The sequence below is a fragment of the Hylobates moloch genome, unplaced genomic scaffold (assembly GCF_009828535.3).
Source record: "Hylobates moloch isolate HMO894 unplaced genomic scaffold, HMol_V3 SCAFFOLD_40, whole genome shotgun sequence".
Classification (NCBI taxonomy): Eukaryota; Metazoa; Chordata; class Mammalia; order Primates; family Hylobatidae; genus Hylobates; species Hylobates moloch.
In genome coordinates this window covers 1,656,761-1,677,396 of record NW_026652315.1, presented here as the reverse complement: position 1 = coordinate 1,677,396, position 20,636 = coordinate 1,656,761, and the positions used below count along the sequence as shown (strand labels likewise).

Sequence of the window (20,636 nt, the reverse complement as noted above, 5' to 3'; positions counted from 1 at the left end):
TCTTAAAAATTAGCTGCAGCCACGTGCAGTGGCTCATGCCTATAATCCCAGCACTTTGGGAGACTGAGGTGAGCAGATCACTTGAGGCCAGGAGTTTGAGACCAGCCTAGCCAACACGACAAAACCCTGTCTCTACTAAAAATACAAAAATTAGCCAGGCATGGTGGCGCACACCTGTAATCCCAGCTACTGGGGAGGATGAGGCACGAGAATTGCTTGAACCCGGGAGGTGGAGTTTGCAGTGAGCTGAGATCATACCACTGCACTCCAGCCTGGGCAACAGAGCAACACTCTGTCTCAAAAATAAATAAATAATAAAATAAATTTAAAAATAAAAATTAGCTGGACATGGTGGCACATGTCTGGAATCCCAGCTACTCAGGAGGCTGAAGTGTGAGGCTGAGGTGGCTGTGATCATGCCATTGCACTCCAGCCTGAGTAACAGAGTGAGACCCTGTCTCAAGATTAGCTGGGCATGGTGGCATGCACCAGTGATTCCAGCTACTCACAAAGCTGAGACATGAAAATTATTTGAGCCGAGGAGGCAGAGGTTGCTGTGATCTGAGATCGCACTACTGTACTCCAGCCTGGGTGACTGAGTGAGAGTCTGTCTCCCCTCCCCATCTACCTGCCCCCCTCCCCCAGAAAAGGGCATTTCTTTAGTCTCTGGAATCTCACCATTGCATGCTAAAGTATGGACACTGGGGCCCAGCAGTGAGAAACTAATTCTCGTCTCTTTTGGAGTCCCCATCCTGCCTTGACCCGGCTCTGTCTCCTCCTTTCTTCTTTGAAGAAAATCCAAGCACAAAGGAACTTAAGAGAAGCACTGTAGTATCATATTACTGCGTGTGCGCTGGTTCCAGTGGAGAATTCTGGCCAAGTCCACCTGGAAAGCTCACTGGCCTCAGCTAGGTTGGCCAAAGTAGCCTCAGATCAAATCAGGCCACAAAGTTTCCGACCTTGAGCAGGGCTCCCCAGCTCTCTAAATGACAGTTCCTTCATCAATAAAGTGAGACAATGGGACCAGATCCATTTGACCAGCACTTCTCAAACTGTCTGTGGTGAAAGACCAGGGGTTTTCAGGGGGTTTAAAAAAATTTCCAGTCCATCACAAACCATACATTTGTATGATACAATAAAAATGAATTAGTAGAAGAATGGAATTTTCAAAACATATAAAATATATGCCAAAACTTCTTATTATAAGATGCAACAGGCATGAAATAGATCTGTCAAACTGCCATGAACGTTTCTAAACGCTTACTCTTCATTTCTCACCTTATCATGGACCAGGGGATCTCAAGCAGCATGTGGGGCAGCCCCTGTGGGGACCCCACTTTTATCACTGGCCATGTGACATCCCGAGGGCATGTCACACTCTTAAGATGCCCCTCTCCTTTTGTTGGGATCCTAGGCAGCAAGCAGGGTCCTTCTACCCTCCCCCACCCCAGACCCTGTGGGAGCCCATTCAGCTCTCACTCACTGAGGGAATGAGGTCAGATGAAGAGCGGCTGTTTGCCCCAAATGTCTAGTTCTGATCTGGTCTGGTGGCCTGTGGGAGGAAATTGCTAGAGACATGGATGGATGAGGAGCCACCCCTTGAAAGCTCCACCCTGAGAAAACCGTGGTTCAAAGTAAGAATTCCACCTATTATTACTGGGCAGGAAGAACCCTCTTTCTGTAATAATAAGGATATAGAGAAAATGCTTGTTGGAGCTGGAAGCCACCAAGCGGATTCTGGACCTGTTTCGTGGTTCTTTCGTGAAGAACTGAGACTGTGAAAGATCAGCTCTCTTGCTCATGATTAGTGTAGCTCTCAGAGGCAGGGCCAGAACTGAACCTGTAGTCCTTCTCTGAGGGTCATCCCACTGGTACCAAAGAGTTCTCTTAATTTGGTTGGAAGAGGTTTTTGGGTGGGGTTCACCAAAGTGGGCCTTGAAGAGTCTTGTTCTCTTTCTCCACTCAGCCCAGATCTGTCAATGCGAGAATGAATAAGGGCCTCTTCATACGTAGCATGGAATGCTAATGCCCGAGTCAGCCAAGACGCATGGTTTGGAGCCTGCCACTGTAACCCATTACTTGTTGGCTAATGCGATTTTAACTAGACATCGCTGTTTGGCTGAGAGAGCTTGCTCCATCCGGACTGATCCAGCTGGGTGGCCACTTTTCCCTTGCCTGTGTAGAGTACCCCCTCTGCCTCACACAGCAGGCTCCTGCCGTGGATGCCCAAGATTGAGCCCTCGAAAATGGATGTCCAGCTGTTTAAACAGCTGCCTGCCAGCCCTCTTGAGTCATAACCTCATAATTTTTCTTAGGCCCAAGAAGGTGTCTCCCAGCCAGTTGCAAGCTTACCTTACGGTGGGCTTTGAACCTCAGGAAATCTGGGGATTCTGTTGCCACCAAGCATGTGCTGAGTGTCCGCTGTGTTCCGGGCACATCCCGGGAAGCTGACCATGCATTGTTGTACATGTGAAATACATACAATTTTATTTGTCAGTTATACCTCAGTAAAGCCCGGGGATGGGGAGAACAGTGAAGCAGCTCTAATTCTCACGATGTGTTAGCAGTGATGCCTTCCATTTTTTTCAAATGCAGAAATTGAGACTCAGGAGTTAAGTAAGCTGCCCTTTGTAGTACATGGAAGAAATGTGGAGAGACTTTTGCCAACGGATCCAAACATGTGAGCCTTATTTCCTTCTCTCTTCCTCTCTCTAGGATACCATCAGAATGGAGTCATCAGAAACCAGTTTGTGCCACATCCCCATGCTCCTGGAAGCCAGAGGTCCAATCAGAAAAGCCTGTACACCTCCATGGCCCGCCCGCCCTTGCCTCGGCAGCAGTCTACCGGTTCAGACCGAGTGTCGCAGACGCCAGAGAGCCTGGATTTCCTCAAGGTCCCGGACCAGGGAGCTGCAGGGTAAGATTCTCACATCCTGTGGATGAAGCCGGCAAGCTCCATCTCCATCATTCAAAACAAGGGTTCATAGATTCCTGTGGGCCGTCAATACAGGATTCTAAGGTTCAGTTTTCTACCTCAGTGCTACACGCCAGGACCCAAGGCTGTGGGGCTGTGGCTGGTATTTCTAAAGGTACAGCCACATTAATAGCACGCAATTCATTTCATTCTCCAGAGAGGGCTTATCTTGGACACATCAGAAGACGGGTTCCCTTTGGCCCCAGATATGGTTACTCTGTGACCTCTTTGTGCTTTCTTTCATGGTTGAGGAATGATGGAGCTTTTGATTTGTGTCTCTGACTGCAGTTGCATAAATACACCAGCTTTAAGAGTCTTCAGCAACATTAAGAATAACATCCCAGCATTCTATATGATATTTGTTGAAGAATGTGGGTCTTTGTGGCTTTACAGTGAGAGCCTCTCTGCCTTTCTAGAATGTAAATAAAGAGTGGTGAAGAGAACCCAGCCTTTTTAGCCGGAGGAAGTGAAGATTCCTGAAACTCTGCATAGATATTAGAAGAGCTATCAGTTTTAAAAGGGGGTTAAGACATGTCCTGTGGAGTCATAGGGATCGAACTAGCGCCAACTGAAAACCAGTTAGTGAACTCTGCCAGGAGGTAGATTTTTGGCTCCAGTAAAAGGAAGAACGTAGCAACCCAAATATGAGTTGCCCTCGTATGTAAAGAGCGTTTTGTTCCTGGGAGCATTCAGGCACCAGGTGGATGGGGATCACCAGGCAGGAGTGTTCAGAGTAGTGTTGTCAAATGTTAGATAAGGGGAAAGAGAGGCCTGTCTAACGCTGGACCTGCTGCTTGCCCTCTCTGAGCTTCAGTTTCCTTGTCTAAGCACTAATGTAATGCCATCAAACTTGCAGCAAACTTGTTGGGAGGACTAGAAATTACATACATAAAATCTCTAGCATGGTACTTGGCATGCAGGAGTCTACTCACTTAACTCTAGCTTGAGGGTGGTGATGACGGTGACAGGGTGATGATCATGAGGACCCCGGTCACTTCATGGAGGTTGAACTAGAGACTTGTAAGGAATCTTCCAGCTCTGCACGACTCTCCGTGGTGGAGTGGCTCTGTCTGCTAAAGCTAGTAATGGCCTGCTCCCACCCACTCTCTCTTCTCTTCCCCTCTCTCAAGCCCTCTTCTATTTTCTACTGTCTCCTGTCTCTAGCACCATGGAGAAGTTTCAAATGAGGATCAGGAGGTATGAATGCAAAATAGACCTGTGCAGGAAGAGAAACAACGGTTCCTTCCTCTGAGGAGGCAGCCATCCATCTACCTTTTTGTTTGTTGGTTGGTTGCTTTGTTTTTTGAGACAGGGTCTTGCTCTGTTGCCCAGGCTGCAATGCAGTGGTGCAATCTCGGCTCACTGCAGCCTCCTCCCAGGTTCAAGTGATTCTCCTGCCTCAGCCTCCTGAGTAGCTGGGATTACAGGCACGCACCACCACACCCAGCTAATTTTTTTTTTTTTTTTTAGACGGAGTCTTGCTCCGTTGCCAGGCTGGAGTGCAGTGCCACAACCTCGGCTCACTGCAATCTCCGCCTCCCGAGTTCAAGCGATTCCCCTGCCTCAGCCTCCCGAGTAGCCAGGACTACAGGCGCCCACCACCACGCCCGGCTAATTTTTGTGTGTGTGTGTGTATTTTAGTAGAGACAGAGTTTCACTATGTTGGCCAGGATGGTCTTGATCTCCTGACCTCATGATCCACCCGCCTTGGCCTCCCAAAGTGCTGGGATTACAGACGTGAGCCACCGCACCCAGCCTTATTTTTTAATTTTTAGTAGAGACAGGGTTTCACCATGTTGGCCAGGCTGGTCTCAAACTTCTGACCTCAAGTAATCCACCCACCTCAGCCTCCCAAAGTGCTGGGATTACAGGCGTGAGCCACCGTGCCTGGCCGCATTCATCTTTATGCCCTATTATTTGCCCTATTATTTGATGTTTTTCCTGCCTTGGCAGCTTCCTTCTAAAGATCACAAAGCTCTTAAGAACTTTACCACGTTCTCTCCTAGCAGCATTCCTTTTCCCCTGGCAAGTCTTATCTCACTTCATTTTGGGCTACAAATATGAAAGCACCTAGTTGGTTTTTTGGGGTTTTTTTTTTTTTGTTTGAGACGGAGTCTTATTCTGTTGCCAGGCTGGAGTGCAGTGGTGCGATCTCAGCTCACTGCAACCTCCATGCCCTGGGTTCAAGTGACGGTCCTGCCTCAGCCTCCCGAGTAGCTGGGACTACAGGCGCGTGCCACCACACCCAGCTAATTTTTTTGTTTTTTTTTTTTTTTTTGTAGAGACGGGGTTTCACCATGTTGGCCAGGATGGTCTCGATCTCCTGACCTCATGATCTGCCTGCCTTGTCCTCCCAAAGTAGCTGGGATTACAGGTGTGAGCCACCGTCCACAGCTGAAAGCACCTTAGTTTTATCACACAGACGGCCATCAGAGTGGATGCCACCCTTATAGAGACCTCTCTCTACGCACGTGTGTGTGTGTGTGTGTTTGTGTGTGTGTGTGTGTGTGTGTCTCCCTCTCCTCTTCCCTTCCACTACCCCCCAGTCTTGGGTAAGCAGCTATACCCCACCAGTTCTCATGACCGTGGTTTACCTGATTGGCTTGGTCTAAACCAGTAGTTCTCAAACTCTAGTGTGCACTAGAATCCCCTGGAAAGCTTGCTGGCCTACTTCCCGCATTTCTGATTCTGTAGATCTGGGGTAGGGCTTAAGAATTTGCATTTGTACCATGTTCCCAGGTGATGCTCTGATCCAGGGACCACATTTTGAAAACCACTGGTCTGAAGGCACCTGTAGTCTGATTGATAAAGCCAGGGAAGCCTCCATGTGAAGGTGAATTGCAAGGGTGCTGTTAGGCTCATGGGATTTTTGCTCTCTAACCCAGACCTACACCTTTCAGGTGGGTGAGCATCACTCAGTCACAATCCCTCCTAGGCCCAGTTTGATGCCTCAAAGTAGGCAGGGTATTAAAAGCAGTCAACAGAATGCACCAAATCTCTTAGCTCTGTGTGCTAGCTGCCTACTTACTTTGGTTTTGGCAAGCAAAACCATCTTTCCAGCCTACTTTGCAAGTTGCAGACTTGCACATCGGCCAGCTGGGAGCATCTGTCAGCCCAAAGTAGGCAATTTAAGAACACTTTGTCTTAACCAAGGCTGCTCCCTTCCAGCCCTCTCCCATGTGGTTCCCTATTTAAGTCTTATCGCACCCTTTGCCACCCTCTGGCCTAAAGACTGGGTACATGTGGTGCTGTCTTAGAGGCTGGCCATGAGGCCGGAAGGAGAGGACACCTTCACACCTGTCTACTAGGCAGTAAGATTTCCTTGTATGTAAAACACGATTAGTAGGCACACTGTGTCTTAGCCAGCCTCCTCTTTGTAACCTTAAATCTGCTGTGCAAACATTTCTTACAAAATAGTACCTTGGGCAAAAGGCTGAGCCTTTTCTTAGTAGTTATTTTCTAAAACACGTAAAGGTGAAAATTAAAAGTGTCTAATGTGGCCAGAGACTTTGGATGTGGCATTTTATGGATCCCCATGGTTACCTAAATTTAACAGCTTCTCCTATTTGCCAAGAAAACATGAATTGCATTTATTCCACAGGAGGCTGTTGAAGCATGCAGGGAATTTTAGGATCCCAAGTTTGTACTTTTTCCATAAACATGAAAATTCCTATACATCAAAGTTCTAAACAGTCACCTTGACTTTACCAATCTATAAAAGTAGGATTACTATGGTCTTTCTTTCCTGGCTTTCACATTCTGGGTTTATCTTTCCTTCCTCTCTCTCATCCCTCAGTGCACTTTTTCTGTAATTTATTTTGGATCATGTAATACGGATAAAATCAAATGATGTAATTAGCACCTCAAGTTAATTCAGGCAAGTCTTTATCAGTTTATTTTAGGTTCAATCAGTTGTTCTGAAGACAGCATGAAGATTTCACTAAATTAATTACCATCCCAACCGGATTCTTTACCCTTACATTGCAGTATTAGTGCATATGGTAGCTATCATTATCATTCTCCAGGAAACACTGAGAGATCTGCATGGGAATCAGGATGTTGCCATCAATTAGTATAGCTTTTGAAAAGTCTTAATTCAGGTCAAAGATCTTTCCTGATTCTCAAGGAAAGAGAAGAGGTTAGGCAAGAATCCTATGAACAGTTCATCCAGGCCGGTCACGGTGGCTCACGCCTGTAATCCCAGCACTTTGGGAGGCCGAGGCGGATGGATCACGAGGTCAGGAGATCAAGACCATCTGGTTAACATGGTGAAACTCCGTCTCTACTAAAAACACAAACCATTAGCCAGGCGTGGTGGCGGGCGCCTGTAGTCCCAGCTAATTGGGAGGCTGAGGCAGGTGAATGGCGTGAACCCAGGAGGTGGAGCTTGCAGTGAGCTGAGATTGGGCCACTGCACTCCAGCCTGGGCAACAGAGCAAGACTCCGTCTCAAAAAAAAAAAAAAACAGTTCATCCACCCACCTTTGCTCTGATCTCACTATCCAGTGTGCTTTGTAATTTTCCCTCCTATAACTGAAATGTACCTAATCTACCTGCAGTTCATTCTTGGAAGCATTAAAGCCCAGACTGGAAATGTCTGTTGACCTTTTTAATCCTGTGGTCCATTTTGTGGGAGGACAACTTCAGGAAATTTCAAGATACTTCAGAGATTAATCCAACTAGAAGTTGGAAAAACAGAAAAGTCTGGCAAGTGCTCAGTGGTAGGGCTTCTGGGCATGCCACAAAGGAGGGGTCAATAGAAATATTTAAATCCTGCCTGTGTGTCTCTTGTCAAGATCCTCCCAATGGAGTCGTATTTTTAAGTGGCTTAAAATTTCCATCAAGTGTCCAATAGCAGTATTTCTCAACCCATAATCTATGGGAGCAGCAGCCATCTCCTGGCCCAGGCAGACATGGTGCTGAGGAATTCCTGGCATCCATTTCCACATTTCCAGTAATGTTTGTAGATTCAACCTTTTGGAACACAGCATATTTTTAAGAGCCAGTGAAATAAAATGCCATTATTTTCCGTCTTGGAATTTCAAGACATAAATTTCCCATCTGCAGAACAAAGAGGTGATATTCGAAAGCTTAATCCTAGCTCCCCCGGCATAGACTAGGCACACCCACCCAGGAGGTGTGGGAGCTACAGAGAAATTCACAAAAGGTGGCATTTAGAGTGCAGAGAGCACAGGATTTGCAGCTGTAAGAGCAGGGTGAGTCCTGGTTCATTCATTCTTTCCTTTTTCTTTTATTCATCAATATTTACTGAGCCATGTGCCTTCTATGTGCTACCCCAGGCTTGTCACTTGATCTTTCTACTCCTTAGTGTCTTCACCTGTATAATAGGGATACTAATAATATAATAATTTTGAAAACCCACTCTTCAGGGTTTTCTTGAAGGTTAAATAAGGGCTTTGTGTGCTATAAAGCACAATGCTATTTGAAAGTTATTATGTATTTGATTCATTACCGTTATTCATTGGCTGGTCTTGCAAGGAAATTTTAATGCTCTACCAGGGTTGAAAGGTGATGTTTCCTGGCCCAGTGGCTTTATTCTCAAGAACTGAAATCTCTGGCCTGCCTAGAGCTGTGGACTCCATGAAGGTCTACGCTTCAGGCATTGCTGGCTTTAATGCGGGGAATGGGCAGCCTAGGGAAGCCAAGACAAGGAGACCAGACAGGGAGATGACCGCCCCCAACACACACACACCCTTTGCAGCTGTGCCTGTTCTCCGTGGGCACAGAGCATCAGCGGCACACAGAGTTCTGCAGTAATGGTAATAATCACTAGACATGAGAGCCTCATTTGGACAATTCGAAGATGAAAAGTCACAAACTCCTTCCCACTCTGCACTATTCCACAGTCTCTTTCTTTCTTTCTTTTTTTTTTTTTTTTGAGACAGAGTCTCACTCTGTCACCAAGGCTGGAGTGCAATGGCGCGATCCTGGCTCACTGCAGCTCAACCTCTGCCTCCCAGGTTCAAGCGATTCTCATGCCTCAACCTCCCAAGTAGCTGAGATTACAGGCATGAGCCACCACACCTGGCTAATTTTTAGTAGGGACGGGGTTTTGTCATGTTGGCCAGGCTGGTCTCAAACTCCTGGCCTCAAGTGATCCGCCCGCCTCAGCCTCCCAAAGTGCTGGGATTACAGGTGTACGCCACTGCACCTGGCCTCCATGGTCTCTTTCTAACTAAACATCTCAGCTGCAGTCATCATAACAATGAACATCCCATGGAAAGGATGGACATTGCTAGGGCAGAGGGAATTAGCCCTCAGTTTAGAGAGTTTTCATGTTATTTGGGGTTTTGTTTTCTTGTGGGCTTTTGGCACCTTGTGAGATTTGGCAGCCATCCATGAGGACTCAAATGTCAGCTGACATCCTAATGTCTCGGGGCAAATATATCACTTGGTCTTCTCTGGTCACTAATACAGGACTTCTCTTGCAGAGCAAGTTTTCACAAAGCAAACTGGATGTAGTGTGCTTAATTCATCAGGAAATGTTATTTGTTTCTGGGTTATAATGTGATTGCCCTACTCAGAAAAAAGAACCTGGTGCAAAAAGAAGTTGCTGTGGGTCAGCTTTTTCATGTATTTATGTTCATTGCTAATAGACACATAAAGTGATATGTACAAATTACCCTAAAATAAGAAAACTAAATTGCATTGTACAAAAATTACATATAATGAAACACTGGATTTGCTCAGTGATATATAGTTTTATAACCATATACTAACATATGTATATTATATATATAAATAATATATACAATATAAGTAATATATTTTATATATATAATGAGCCTTTATTATTGAAATGTCAAAAGAAAAAAATAACTTATTGTGAGTCTGAAATCTTGCTGCAACTCCCCATCATCTAGCCAAGCACAGTGGCTCATGCCGTTAATCTCAGCACTTTGGGAGGCCGAGGCAGGAGGATCACTTGAGATCAGGAGTTCGAGACCAGGCTGACCAACATGTGAAACCCTGTCTCTACTAAAAATAACAAAAATTAGTCGGGCATGGTGGCAGGTGCCTATAATCCCAGCTACTTGGGAGACTCAGGCATGAGAATCACTTGAACCCAGGAGGCGGAGGCTGCAGGTAGCTGAGATCATTCCATTGCACTCCTGCCAGGTGACAGAGCAAGGCTCTGTCTCAAAAAACAACAACAACAACAACAAAATTATCTCAATGAAATAATTATTTTTATAACACAATTTTCAATTCTGTGATGTTTATTAGAAATACAAATACTGTATCACAAAGTACCATACCTACCAAAATTAACTAAATTCTACAATTATAAAACAAATGGTGGCACATGGCTGTAGTCCCAGCATTCAGATAGCTAAAGCAGGAGGATGGCCCAAGTCCAGGGGTTCAAGACTGCAGTGAGGTATGATCATGTCAGTGTACCCCAGCCTGGGCATCGTAGCAAGACCTTGTCTCTAAAAATAATAACAATAAGGAAATAACAAAAGTTGGCAAGACATTTTTAGACTTGAGTGAGCCTGTGCTGTCATGAGGGCAGCTTGAGGATGGTAGGATGGTGGTGTGCTGGTAAACAGTGGGCAGTCCAGGGAGGAAAAGGCCTGAACTGTAACATTTACCAGTTTCCATGGTAAAATTCTCTCTCCATGGCCAATTTCAAGCTACCAGTGTGACTACTACTGAGTGCGAGTTGGGAAAAGATGGGCAGTCTCACCATCATATAGTATTTCTACCATACATCAGCAATAGACTTTAATAATTTCAAATGCGTAGATAGAAGGAAAATAAGTAGGCTGGGCATGGTGGCTCACGACTGTAATCCCAGCACTTTGGGAGGCCAAGGCGGGTGGATCACTTGAGGCCAGGAGTTCGAGACCAGCCTGGGCAACATGGTGAAACCCCATCTCTTCTAAAAATACAAAAGAAAAATTAGCCGGGCTTGTTGGCACATGCTTGTAATCCCAGCTACTCGGGAGGCTGAGGCAGGAGAAACGCTTGTATCCGGGAGGCGGAGGTTGTAGTGAGAAATAGGAAGGGATAAATGATGAACGTTTGCCTTTGCTTTAATAGAATTTCTTTGTTGTCAATGATTTGGTTTTTAATAATGGCCATGTTTGACAGCTGGCTCACAAAATTCCTGAAAGTTCTATCAGCTCTCGCAAGCTGGACTGAGCCTGTTCTGACACGGTGGGCATGCGGGTCTCATGTGCCCTGTAAGGGGGTTTGTAATCCCTTCCTCCTGGCCTAGCCAATTGCCTCGGCTGAGAGTAGGGGGCTCCACCTGCCTAGAAGACCTCATTAATCAAATTTCTGGCAGTTTCTTTGAAAGTCATTCCTGGCCGGCCACGGTGGCTCACGCCTATAATCCCAGCACTTTGGGAAGCTGAGGCAGATGGATCAGTTGAGGTCAGGAGTTCAAGACCAGCCTGACCAACATGGAGAAACCCCATCTCTACTAAAAATACAAGATTAGCCGGGCATGGTGGCACATGCCTGTAGTCCCAACTACTCAGGAGGCTGAGGCAGGAGAATTGCTTGAACCCGGGAGGCGGAGGTTGTGGTGAGCCGAGATCGTACTATTGCACTCCAGCCTGGGCAACAAGAGTGAAACTCCGTCTCAGAACAAAATAAAAAAGTCATTCTTTCTTCTCATTAATGACACAGGATTGCCACCTAGTGACGCAGAGGAGATTGCCTGGGTTTTCGAGGCTGTTGGAGTCTGGGAAAATGGCTGTTCCCACCAACTGTGTTCCAAGGTGGCTTCCAGGTCTCCAGTCTAGTGAATCATAGAGATTGTGACGGCTTCATTGACACGGATTTCCTGTGTTCCTCAGTGCTGCTGAGAGCTCTCTGTAAAACTTTCCTAGAATTAGAAAAAAGACCTGGAACCTGGTGCAGTGGCTCACACCTGTAATCCCAGCACTTTGGGAGGCCAAGGTGGGAGGATCACTTAAGCCCAGGAGTTCAAGACCAGCCTGGGCAACATGGCAAAACTTCATCTCTAAAAACAAAGAGGCCGGGCGCATTGGCTCACACCTGTAATCCCAGCATTTTGGGAGGCTGAGGCGGGCGGATCACTTGAGGTCAGGAGTTCAACACTAGCCTAGCCAACATAGTGAAACCCCGTCTGAGGGGTAATAAAGAATGGGAAGGAGATCTGAGGAGTAATACTGATTGATAAAATGAGAGGGAAATCTGTGGATTAATAATGAGGGGGTGGGAGGGAAGACTGTGGAGTAATGATGAGGGTATGAGGGAAGTCTGCAGAGTAATAATGAGAGGGCCGGAGGGAAGTGTGAGGAGTAATGAGGGATGGGAGGGAAGTGTGAGGAGTAATAATGAGGGATGGGAGGGAAGTGTGTGGAGTAATAATGAGGAGGTAGGAGGGAAGTCTGCAGAATAATAATGAGGGGTAGGAGGGACGTCTGTGGAGTAATAATGAGAGGGTAGAAAGGAAGTCTGTAGAGTAATAAGGGGTAGGAGGGACGTCTGCAGAGTAATAATGAGGGATGGGAGGGAAGTTTGACAAGAAATAATGAGAGGGCGAGACGGAAGTCTGAGGAGTAATAATGAGGGGGTGGGAGGGAAGTCTGCAGAGTAATGAGCAGGTGAAAGGAAAGTGAGGAGTAATAATGAGGGGATGGGAGGGAAGTGTGAGGAGTAATAATGAGGGGTGGGAGGGAAGTCTGAGGAGTAATAATGAGGGGTGGGAGGTATGTGTGAGGAGTAACAATGAGGGGGGGGGGGGGAGGTCTGGGGAGGAATGAGGGGGGTGGGAGGGAAGCCTGAGGAGTAATAATGAGGGGGTGGGAAGGAAGTGTGAGGAGTAATAATGAGGGATGGGAGGGAAGTCTAAGGTGTAATAATGAGCTGGTGGGAGGGAAGTCTCCGGAGTAATGAGGGTGGGTGGATAGATGGGATGGGAGTAGACAGGAGTGAGGTCTGAGGCATAATAAGGATGTGAATGGGGAGCAAAGTCTCATGGCAGCATTTTTTATAATAGTGAAAACTGGAACCATCCCAAGTGACCATCCACAGTGCCCTGGAGAAGTAAACTGTGACACACTCGTGCAGTGGTGTAGTATCAGGCAGCAAAGATGAAGGAACTATAGCTGCAGGCATCAGCAGGGCACGTCGTCCAGTTGTTGAGTGTGTGACCGTGGAATATGATTCCTTTCATACAGTTGACAGTTGGACCACAAATATTGGCTAGGGGTATTTACATGTGTGGCAAACTGTAGAGATGAGCCAGAGAATCGTTAATACAAACTGTAAGGTGGTGGTAATCTGGGGGGAATGCAGTGAAGGAGAAATGCCTACAGGCTTCTGTACCACCTGCAAAAGTTCCATTTCCAAACTTGAGGAAGGAGGGACAGATACCTGAATGTTCCTGATTTAAATGTATGGATATACTTTCGACACTTTTATATGGATATGTGTCTCCCACATTTCCTTCTATGCTGGGGACACAGTAACAGCAGCAGCTAAGGTTTTTAAGAGCTATGTGCATTTCCAACAACCTTGTCAGAAAAGTTACTTTTATTCCTCAAGTTTAAAGACTGCACCCTGGGCCACATGTCTTCTAAGGATGGAGCTGGATTTGAACTTGAACAGGCCAGTGCCGGCCGCCATGCTCCAAACCACTGTTTGGTGCTGCTGCCTCCTGTTGGGGCCCAGTCTCATCTGCTCCACTCTCTCCACAGGGTCAGGAGACAAACGACCAGTCGGCCTCCCCCAGCAGGGGGCAGACCCAAGCCCCAGCCCAAGCCCAAGCCTCAGGTGCCACAGTGCAAGGCTTTGTATGCCTATGACGCTCAGGACACAGACGAACTCAGCTTTAATGCCAATGACATTATTGATATTATCAAAGAAGGTAAGTGTGTGGCTGGTTGGCTGGGACAGCCTCCCAAAGAGCATGCAGTCACATTGCTGTAAGATCTAGTGTGAACATGAAAAGAATTTATGGGCTCCTCAAACTGCAATTTGTAGAGGCAGGTCAGGCCTCAGGCTCAGTCTGATCAAGACACCAGCTTTTTTAATGCTTCTTTCAGCTCTGCCCCCTTATTTATATTCCCTCCCTTCTCAAGCTGTTTTTCTTCATGGTAGCAAAATGGCAGCAGCAATTCCAGGCCAACATACCAAACCATGTCTGAAATCTGCATCATCTCTGAAACCTCTTTTCTTAGCCATTGTACCAAAGTCCTGAGTTTTATTCTGATCAGACCAAATTAGTCATGTGTCCATCCCTGAACCAACTTCAGTAGCAAGACAAAGGCTGTACCCTGAGAGGATTAGACCTGGTAGGGGCTGTCCCCAGAAACAGGGGGAGGTCTATCCCACCCACACTTCCTGGCTTCCTCATAATGAAAGTAGATGGAGTGGAAGCCAGGGAGACAACCTTGAATATCCATGATTAAAGCAGTCCATGGGCTTGGCTGAGTGCATTATTAATTTGGTAGATAACTTACTTTTTACAACAAACTTTTTGATTTAAAGAACAAAGGGAAAACAACGTGGATGGAGCCAAATCACTTGAGCCCATGGGAGCAGAGTGTGTCTGGCTGGGGCCCAACAGACTTACTCATCTTCACTTTCACCATCTGTGTCTCTCCCTGCAGATCCTTCTGGCTGGTGGACGGGTCGACTTCGAGGCAAGCAGGGCCTATTCCCCAACAACTATGTGACCAAGATCTGAGGCGCCCGTGACTCTGACGCATGGGGCAGAGGAGCTCCAGGCACAGACCAGGGGAGGGGATATTTAGGGACTCCCCTTACAATCCACAATGAGCAATTGCTTCTCCAAGGCCTGGAGCTATTCTGGTACCTTCCCCATGGAGGGAGGACACTGAAAAGGCTGGGTTGGGGACAGGCAGTATCACTCCGTAAGTGATCCTGAAAGGCAGCCTCTTCACAGGAACCCAGGAGGACAAAACCACCATGCATTAAGATTTATTTATTGTATTGAAACCTGGTGAGAGGAGAAGTGAGGTCTGCTCAGACCTTGTAGGCTTCTATCAAAACAGCACCCTGCTTGCTCACCAGGCCTAGGGAATGGCTGTAGGCGGCCGCTGACAAGTGCCTTTAGTTGAAGAGCACATTTTTTTCATCTCTCTTGTCCATACCTGATACACATATTCCTCTCTGCCACCTTCCCTCAGGGAGGACCCGCCCTCTGCAGACTGGGCTCAGCGTGAGCAGGCACTTCCCATGCACATGCCAAGGGCAAGCTGGCCTGCTGAGCCCAGGGGGACAGAGGGGCACTGGTTTACACTTTGCCGGGACCATCAGGGCCGCCAAGCAGGTCAGGGGCTGGGGGCTGGGGGCTGGGCTGCCGGCTTTGCTTTCTCTGGGTCTTCAATTGGAATGTGGCTGGCCCATGTTGGTTTGTGTTTAAATGCTGTACTTATTACAAGAAGGATCTTTTCTCAAGCTGTACATTTATAAAAACAGATCATATACTGTATATATAAAAATCTTGAGATGGTAGAAACATGTATGAATGTACTAAGTAGTATTCCACTGTACTCATTCATAAGGTAGGTTTTCTTACAAAACTCACGCCAGGTACTTACAGATGTGCCCTGCTTTTTTACAACTACGGAGTGTCATTGCTTTCTAGCTCAGTCCCTGCAGACTCTTCTCAACTCTTTCCCTGTAGGAAACTTACTCCGTGTCCTGCCCCCACCTCCTAAATAAATAAAGGAATCGGCGAACACCTTCTTCTTTCATGACATTTGTTATGGGTTGAATTGTGTGCCTCCAAAGAAGATGTTGGAGTCCCAGCCACAAGTACCTTACAATATGAGTCTTTATGGAGCAAACAAACAAAATTAATTAAAATGAAGTCATTAGAGTGGGTCTTAATCCCATATAATGGTGTCCTGATGAAAAAGGGAAATTCGGACACAGAGACCAACATGCAGAGGAAAGACCATGTGAAAAGGCAGGGAGAAGACAGCCATTCACAAGCCCAGGAGAGAGGCCTGGAACAGATTCTCCCTCACAGCCCTCACAAGGAACCAGCCCTGCCCACCTTGGTCTTGGACTTCCAACCTCCGGAACTGTGAGGCAATACATTTCGCTGTTTAAGCCACTCGGTTTGTGGTACTTTGTTATGGCAGCCCTAACAAACTAAAACAATGTTTTCTTGCCATAATAGTGAAAAGTTGGAAACAGTGTAATGCCCATCAATAATGGAATGGTTGTAAGTAGAGACTGCCATTTCTCTACCTCTCCTCCTCTGGGTGCCACAGCCATTCTTAAGCTACTGGGAACTTAGAGTTTGAGCAGCAGACACCTTTGAGTCTTTCAGGATCCTCAAGTCCACGGGAAAAAATTATCAGGGCTTACATATAAGGAAAAAAAAAATGGATCTAGATTCGAAATGAAGATACGGCATTTAATTCTGCTGTGTTTTACTTCAAGAACAGGGAGCAAACTCCGTTCTGTAACAAACAAACAGTAACAAATAATGTTAAAAGGCTGCTTCAGTTCCATGTTGTGACCAGAGAGGAAAGTAGAGCCATGATGCGGTGAATTGAGGAAAGGTAATCCTATTGATCCCAGTGGTCTCTATATATTTTACAAAGTACTTTCACATTCATGGACTCCCCGCAGTGGGAGGAAGACACCACAAGAACTGGGACAGGAGCATGCTGGAGTCCCCACAGCCACCAGCACTCAGGCTGCTTTCTCAGGGCAGGAACACCAGGACCATCTTCCCTTGTTATCATAAGGCCCTGGCTGGCTGGGACAAGCCTTTGTTATTCCTCCTGACTGGCATTTTACACTTGTGTATAACTAGGAACCGTCGGGCTCTAGGTCACAAAACAGGGACTGAGTTAAATCCCCCATGAGTAGCACCCTCATCCATGGAAATCACAGACCAAGCCCTTAGCACCTGCATCGTGTGCCCAGCCAGTGCCAGGCCCAAGGAGATGCCCAACAAATGGTGGTGAAATAGGTGAGTGACCCATAGGGGAAGGAGACTTAGATCTGCATAGAGGTACTGAAATGCTGACACTATTAAGAAAAGTTTGGAGAAATAGTGGTTTATCTTAAACTTATTTGTATATATTTAGAAATTCAACATGGGGACTACCAGAAAAATCTGGGATAAATAACATTTCCCTTTTTTTCCTAATTAAAAAGTCTTCAGAAAAATGTCTTTTTTCCCTTTAAGTCACTAACCTGGGTTTCCTCTAGTCTCTGGATCCAGCCTGGCCTGCCATTTTGTTCACTGTGCAGTTAAGCAAATATGACCACTTCAGGAGTCACTTACCAGGAAAGAACATACAGAAGATCAAGGGGCCACCCCCACCTTCTAGAACTTGCCATCCTGTTTGAAATAAAGGGTGTTCATGTGCACAAACAGCAACGTGTATAGCAGTATCAAACACAGTATAAAAATGTGACATCCCTTCAACCAAAGGTTTTAGGTAACCAGGAACTAAATGAGAAGGCCTGACTGTATACCCTAGGGCAGAGGTGTTCAAGCTTTAGTTGTAGATGAGAGAGACAGAGATGTGTAAAGGGTGGCATCCACTCTACTGCTGGCCATCTGTGAGACAGAGAGAGGCTGATCTCAAACTCCTGGGATCAAACGATCCTCCTGCCTCAGCCTCCCAAAGTGCTGGGATTATGGGCACGAGCCACCGTATCTGGCCAACTGGCTTCTTAAAGACACGTAAAAGGGCCATCTCTTCCAAAAAGTGTTTTGTGAAGCAATACAGAGACACGTGGAGAGGGCAAAGGGTGAAGCCTTCTTGAATAAGCTTGCTCCCCAACCATGAAGGATGCCAACTCACTGACCTCCCAACATGTGGTCCCAGCCCATCGTAATCAAACCTGACTCACTACCAAGTCCAGCCCAATGAAGGTAGAAAAGCATCGTGCAGTTTCCTTCTTAAAGGACCTGCCCTGTGTGCACACCATGTCCACCAATATTCTACTGGCCAGAGCTTAGTCATGTGGCCTCAACTCAAGGGGGCTGGAGGTCTCTGCACAGAGCTGTCTCGGCAGCTTACCTAGAGCACCAGAGTGAGAGCAGGCTCCTGCCAGGTGGAAGTGTTCACAAGAATGAGTGGGAGAAGATACGGATGTGCATCTATGAATTACAAACTCCATGGGCTTCTATAGAGCATGGCTTTTACATAATCTAAATTCCTTCTCCTTGCGACCCCCTCCTGAACTCATCCCCAGACACTCCCTAAGTGGAGCTGGTCAAACTAAGTCAGGCTGTGCCTCTAGTTGCTACCATTTCTTTTATAGGTGGTGTCCCAGTTAAGATTTCACTGGCGATAGGGCTGGATTCTGGTTTCCAGGGCAATCAAGAGCAGAGCATGAACGGTGCGTCTTTGGTGGACGATTTAACTCTGTTTCTGGCACCCCTCACTTTTGTGATCCAAAGACCAGAGGAGCCTTTCTGCAATTCTGCCCTCTTTCCCTGTTTTGCTTTTCTCCCAGGGCCTAGCTGATTGATTGCAGTTCTTTCTGGATTTAGTAACTTGGTTTTATTCCTACCCACTAATCTTGATGCCTTTTTCCCTACTAGATCATACCTTTCCACTCTGAGCACCCTTTCTAACAAGAAGACTGGCTCAGTATGGTTCACTAGGTCGCCCAAGGTCACACAGTTCTTCCCTGGGGGAGCCATCATTGGAACTCTGAGTCAAAGGCCTGTGCGTTTTTATTTTGAGACAGCACCTCACTTTGTCACCCAGACTGGAGAACAGTGGTGCGATCACGCCTTACTGCAGTCTCAAACTCCAGGGCTCAGGCAATCCTCCCACCTCAGCCTCCCAAGTAGCTGGGACCACACTCGGCTAATTATTTCTACAGATGGGGTCTCCCTATGTTGCCCAGCTGGTCTCGAACCTCTGGGCTCAAGCAGTCTTCCCGCCTTGGCCTCCCAAAATTCTGGGATTACAAGCATGAGCCACTGTGCCCGAAAGGCCTGTGCTTTTAATCATTTTCTCCAATTCAACAAATATTTAGTAATGTGATGGTCTACTGTGTCAGCCTTTCAACTTCTAATATCTTTCTCTCAAAACAAAAATCTATTTAAAAAAAGAGAAGAAAACTCACGCATAGAACTCAACAGCTAGAAACTTGTAAACTCCTTTAATGGGCAAGAGCTCCATCTAACAAATCTGAATCCTGTGATCCATCTCTTTCCAAGACCATTAACCTTCTCTTTAAAATAATTAACAGCTTTGTTCAAGTATCTTCTTCGTACTAGAAGCTATACTAAGTGCTTGGCATACTTTATTTAGCACCACCCTATAAGGCAGACACTCTTATCCCCACTTCACAGGTACAGAAACTAAAGTAAAGTATAGAGATCACCACTACTTAGAATCAAACCCAAAGCACCCACGTTCAGAGTCAGTGCTCTTCTATACTATGGATACATCATCTCATTTTTAATTTCCGTGTTTTTATGATATGGTTTCTACTTCTGCCATTCATTTCACATTTATGACATTTTAGTTTGGGGTGCCTGCTGTGCCATCTAAGAAAGTATCTTAAAGGTCTTTTATGACATCCTGGAAGAATTTCCTGTGTCAGGACATTTAATATTTAACTAAGTAAAATATGTAATAAGGAAGCTATAAAATGTCTTTGGCATATGCTTACAAAACTCAGGCGTTCTTGGAGAGAAGCTGAGCTCAAGCATCTCTGGGAAGTAACTGCTTGTCAGAGCCAGGAAAGCTCCCTTTCATGGTCTCACTTCGTTACCATTCACACTTGTGATCAGAGTTGTCCAAGGCTGCCATGGGAACAAGCTTCACTAACCCAATAAGGGATATTCATAAAACTCTATACTAGGATTTCAACATATAAAGATACCCAAAACTTACAGTTAAAGACATACTAGTCAGGCAGTCCTGCCTGTCCAGGAAGAGAGTAAAAAGCCAGCCCTAACTTACTGGAGCCAGTTTCTCCTCCCCAGGGGCAGTTGTCCTCAAGCCGCACCTGAATCAAAGGAGCAGACACTGAATTTCTCTGTCAGCATGAGGTTATGAGGATCACAACTCCTCACCAGCAAGGGAACAAAACTGGACGGAGAATGAGTTTGACAAATTGACAGAAGCAGGTTTAAGAAGGTGGGTAATAAACTCCTCCGAGCTAAAGGAACATGTGCTAACCCAATGCAAGGAAGCTAAGAACCTTGAAGAAAGGTTAGACGAATCACTAACTAGAATAACCAGTTCAGAGAAGAACATAAATGATCTGATGGAGCTGAAAAACACAGCACGAGAACTTCATGAAGCATACACAAGTATCAATAGCCAAATCAAGTAGAATAAAGGATATCAGAGATTGAAGATCAACTCAATGAAATAAAGCGAGAAGACAAGATTAGAGAAAAAAAGAGTAAAAAGGAACTAACAAAGCCTCTAAGAAATATGGGACTATGTGAAAAGACCAAATATACATTTGATTGGTGTACCTGAAAGTGACAAGGAGAATGGAACCAAGTTGGAAAACACTCTTCAGGATATTATCCAGGAGAACTTCCCCAACCTAGCAAGGCAGGACAACATTCAAATTCAGGAAATACAGAGACCACCACAAAGATATTTCTCGAGAAGAGCAACCTCAAGACACATAATCGTCAGATTCACCAAGGTTGAAATGAAGGAAAAAATGTTAAGGGCAGC

General features: G+C 46.1%; 1 protein-coding gene across 1 annotated transcript in view; it reads left to right on the top strand.

The window, feature by feature from the left end:
- Nucleotides 1-19,583, top strand: part of LOC116463534 (unconventional myosin-Ie) — a 235,729-nt gene extending 216,146 nt beyond the window's left edge. Inside the window, exons 26-28 of the mRNA XM_032146671.2 lie at nt 2,716-2,917; nt 13,674-13,843; nt 14,589-19,583. Of these exons, the coding sequence (XP_032002562.1) occupies nt 2,716-2,917; nt 13,674-13,843; nt 14,589-14,665 (449 nt within the window). The 3' untranslated portion in view covers nt 14,666-19,583. The remainder of the gene's footprint in view (nt 1-2,715; nt 2,918-13,673; nt 13,844-14,588) is intronic.
- The last annotated feature ends 1,053 nt before the right edge of the window (nt 19,584-20,636 follow it).